The sequence below is a fragment of the Austrofundulus limnaeus genome, unplaced genomic scaffold, assembly GCF_001266775.1.
Source record: "Austrofundulus limnaeus strain Quisiro unplaced genomic scaffold, Austrofundulus_limnaeus-1.0 Scaffold9, whole genome shotgun sequence".
Classification (NCBI taxonomy): domain Eukaryota; kingdom Metazoa; phylum Chordata; class Actinopteri; order Cyprinodontiformes; family Rivulidae; genus Austrofundulus; species Austrofundulus limnaeus.
In genome coordinates, this window is record NW_013952411.1 from 1,910,608 (window position 1) to 1,914,524 (window position 3,917).

The following is a 3,917-nucleotide window of genomic DNA, read 5'->3' on the forward strand; positions in this document are numbered from 1 at the left end:
TATATATATAGGTCTAAACCTAAGAGAATATGTCCAAGAGAAAGGGATCCTTACTTTAAGGATCCCTTTCTCTTGGACATACATATTCTCTTAGGTTTAGATCTACAGTACGTTTTGTTACCCCGCTGTAGTCTAACCTTATAATTTAACCTGTTCTTCTCTTCTCACAGGTATATGTTCTTCTCAGACTGGGAAGCAGCAAATGGACAACCAGGCCTTGAACGGGCCTTCATGGATGGAACCAACCGCTATGGGATTATTGGCAGTAAACTAGGCTGGCCTGCTGGCATCACCCTTGATATAGAGGCCAAGCGCCTCTACTGGGTTGACAGTCGCTACGACTACATTGAAACTGCAACTTACGATGGTCTGCATAGGTAAGTTTCTGGTTTTATCCTCCTACAGTTTTGCATCCTAAAATGTTTGAAATAAATTCTCATTTTCCCGAACTCTATGGAAGACACATGCTAAAAGCTTTGATCATATTCATTGTCATGACTTTGTCAAACAGAAAAACTGTTGTCCATGGAGGTGCTTTGGTCCCACACCCATTTAGCATCAGTTTGTTTGAGCACAATGTCTATTTCACGGACTGGACCAAGATGGCTGTGATAAAAGCAAACAAGTTCACTGACAGCCATCCTCAGGTGATTTACTCAACATCTCAGACGCCACATGGAGTGGCAGTGATACACCAGCTGAAACAGCCACAGGGTAAGCCCATCATTGAGTCCTCCAGATTCAACACACAATTCTTTTATGAAATTTGTAACAAAATAGCAGAAMTTTGTCTGGAGTTTGTAACTGCAGTTTTTAAAGTAGATCATTTAAACATTCATGTAATTTCTAATAACTTAGATCATTTTTTATGCCTCCAGTGCCAAACCCCTGCGGTTCAGACAGAGGTGGATGTGAGCAAATTTGTGTTTTAAGCCACAGGAGTGATAATGGAGGCCTCGGATACCGCTGCAAATGTCGCATGGGTTATGATATACAAAGTGATGGCAAACGATGTATGGGTAAGTGAAGGTTTCCCTGTTAAACAAAGGAAAGTTGTTGTTTGCTATCTTTTTTCATGTTTTGAAGTTGTTGGGCACAACTGGATATTTTTTAATCTTTATTTCTAAATTCTTTGGCACAGCTGTGAGGCAGTTTCTGTTGTTCTCCAGCCAGTTGGCTGTGAGAGGAATCCCCTTTAACCTCTCCTCTCAGGAGGACATCATCCTGCCCGTCACTGGATCGCCCTCCTATTTTGTCGGAGTGGATTTTAGCGCTGAGGATGACAGCATCTTCTTCTCAGACACAGCAAAAGATATAATCTACAAACAGAAAGTGGATGGAACAGGTGAATGTCTTTTAATAGAAGGGTCAACATTACGCTGAATATACTATTTGTACAAGCTTACAAGGAGTTTAGAGCGTGAATGATGGGGCCAGCTGGTAGCAAAGCAAGGCAAATGTGCATGGATAGCTAGTAAAAATAATTTATAGTGTTTTACCAAGCATTTTTTGATCTTTGATTTCTGAGCTGCCACCATAGCAGTGGAAGTAGCCTCCATAAAATGAAACCTCTGCTCTGAATGGGAGTGTTGGTTTTGGAGTTGCTCTAGTTTTTGTCTGTCCGGTTCACAAGAGGAAAATGCAAGCTGACAGCCTATTTATTCAAATGTATTCCTCTTTCATCTCCAAGTCAAACGGTGCTCTGACGGCTTTGATCTGTACAGGCAGGGAGATCCTGGCAGCCAACAGAGTGGACGGAGTGGAGGACCTGGCTTACGACTGGATTTCAAAAAACCTGTACTGGACTGACCCTCGATACAGGAGCATATCTGTCATGAGGCTTGCTGATAAATCCAGGAGGGCCATTATACGTAACCTGAACAACCCAAGGGCCATTGTGGTGCACCCTCTAATTGGGTAAATTAGTGCTATCACCAAAGAACTGTGAGAATTTTGTTACTGTCACTACATGTTCAAGAAGGTTTTGTAATACAGGTTTTAGTTATGAAACAAGACAAAAAAAAATGTACATTATTGGTTTGCATTAAGCTGATTCAATTCAGTTCAATTCAAAAATACTTTATTGATCCCAGAGAGAAATTACGTAAGGAAGAAGGAGGGAATTTATGTAGGATGCTGCCTAAAATGTTTTTAAACTGGTTTAACTCACATGTAGGTCTAATTTCAATTTAAATTTATTCAACTTTATTCAATAAGATCATTTATTTTTCCTGTTTAATCAATTTAAAATCCCTCATATGTTCAGTAACGTAGTTACCCAAATATAAATTCCCCCATAAAAAGCTCCCCCTGATAAAATTAATTATTTTTTAGAGCAAGCTGTTATTTCCTGTTGTCTCAAAGTCATAAGGTCTCTGTTTCCAACAGCTGAGATTAGCTCAGTATGAAGGGCAGTATTGTAGTTAGCACTAAGAAGTTGGCTTAAATGGAAAAATCCTACATTGTGAGTGTTTCCAAAGTAAACTAGAATACAAATCAGGTAAATGTTTGGCAGCATTCAAGGACATACTGGAATGATTGATACCATTGAGCCTTCGTCTTCGCTTTGCTTTTTCAGGTATATTTTTTGGACTGATTGGTACCGGCCTGCGAAGATTATGAGGGCTTGGGGCGACGGGTCACATGCTGTGTCTATTGTCAACACTACTCTTGGCTGGCCAAATGGCTTAGCCATTGACTGGAGGTGAGCCAAATGTCTCACATCCAAGTGTCCAGCATAATAGTTCCTCCAATAAACATTTACTGTCTCATCAGTTTGCTAAAGATTTTACTCTATTTTAGCCACAAATTGTTCCTTTTATAGGAATTACTTTTTTTTGGAAATAGATCTCTACTATGCTTGCATTGATCTCCTATTCTTGTGTTCTTCTTGCTTTCCGCTCAGCTCAATGCGTCTCTACTGGGTGGATGCATTCTTTGACAAAATTGAGCACAGCAATTTTCATGGACAAAACAGGCTGACTTTGGATCGAATAACCCAGATCTCCCATCCATTTGGCCTCACCATCTTTGAAGGTAAATCTTGTATTTTACAATAAAGCTTCTCAATAGGCAGTTCTGGGTCATTTATTCTAAAAAGAAGTGCTGACTGGTCTGTTTTTCCTGTTTGATCATGGCCATGCCGAAAGAGCAATTGCAGTTCTGAGGAGGCGATGAGAGATAACGTTTTTATTACTTCTCTCACATGAAGGCTATGCGTATTTCACTGACTGGCGCCTGGGCGGCATTGTGCGTGTGCGTAAGACTGACGGCGGGGCACTGGTCATTATCCGGAGAGGAATCAGCCACATCATGCATGTCAAGTCTTTCAACTCCAACTCTCAGATCGGTCAGTACCTTCATTCAGAGTTCCTTTGACTTTACCACTCATGAACGGCTGCAGCTCACACTTATCTGTCATTCATCCTTTCATTTTCTTTTCACGCTTTTCCTTTCTGGGTTGCATGAAGCTGGTGTCTATTTCTGGCAGTAGTGGTGCGGAAAAGGCAGGCGTACACCCTGGACAGGTTGCAAGGCTGTATAGGGACAAGAAAACATTCACACTCATTCACTCTAATGAATACTTTAGAGCAGGGGTTCTTAACCTTTTTGACCTCGGGGCCCAATTTGTTGAACATAAAGTGGCACGAGGCCCAGTCAGACATTACCAATGTATGGATCAAAATGATAATTATTCTAAATCTTGGTTTAATTTTTATTGTATTTACATCATAACTAAACTATCATTCGTAGCATAACTAAATTAAATACACTTACAGTTTAAGAGTAAATCTCCTGTCAAATAATCACAAGACATGATTATAACAAACATTTTTATATTGTAACCTGCCCATAACAATTATTTGAATACATATAAAGGTCAGTCAACAGACCACTCAGGCTTATCAGCATATATA

The 3,917-nt window shown here is 40.1% G+C and overlaps 1 protein-coding gene across 5 annotated transcripts in view; it reads left to right on the forward strand.

The window, feature by feature from the left end:
• lrp2a (low density lipoprotein receptor-related protein 2a) overlaps positions 1–3,917 on the forward strand; it is a 50,105-nt gene that overhangs the window by 14,106 nt on the left and 32,082 nt on the right. For all 5 annotated transcript variants that reach the window (XM_014001463.1, XM_014001465.1, XM_014001468.1 and 2 more), the window contains 8 exons: positions 171–377; positions 512–714; positions 879–1,019; positions 1,142–1,345; positions 1,725–1,917; positions 2,579–2,704; positions 2,906–3,036; positions 3,212–3,349. In XM_014001463.1, the coding sequence (XP_013856917.1) occupies positions 171–377; positions 512–714; positions 879–1,019; positions 1,142–1,345; positions 1,725–1,917; positions 2,579–2,704; positions 2,906–3,036; positions 3,212–3,349 (1,343 nt within the window). The remainder of the gene's footprint in view (positions 1–170; positions 378–511; positions 715–878; positions 1,020–1,141; positions 1,346–1,724; positions 1,918–2,578; positions 2,705–2,905; positions 3,037–3,211; positions 3,350–3,917) is intronic.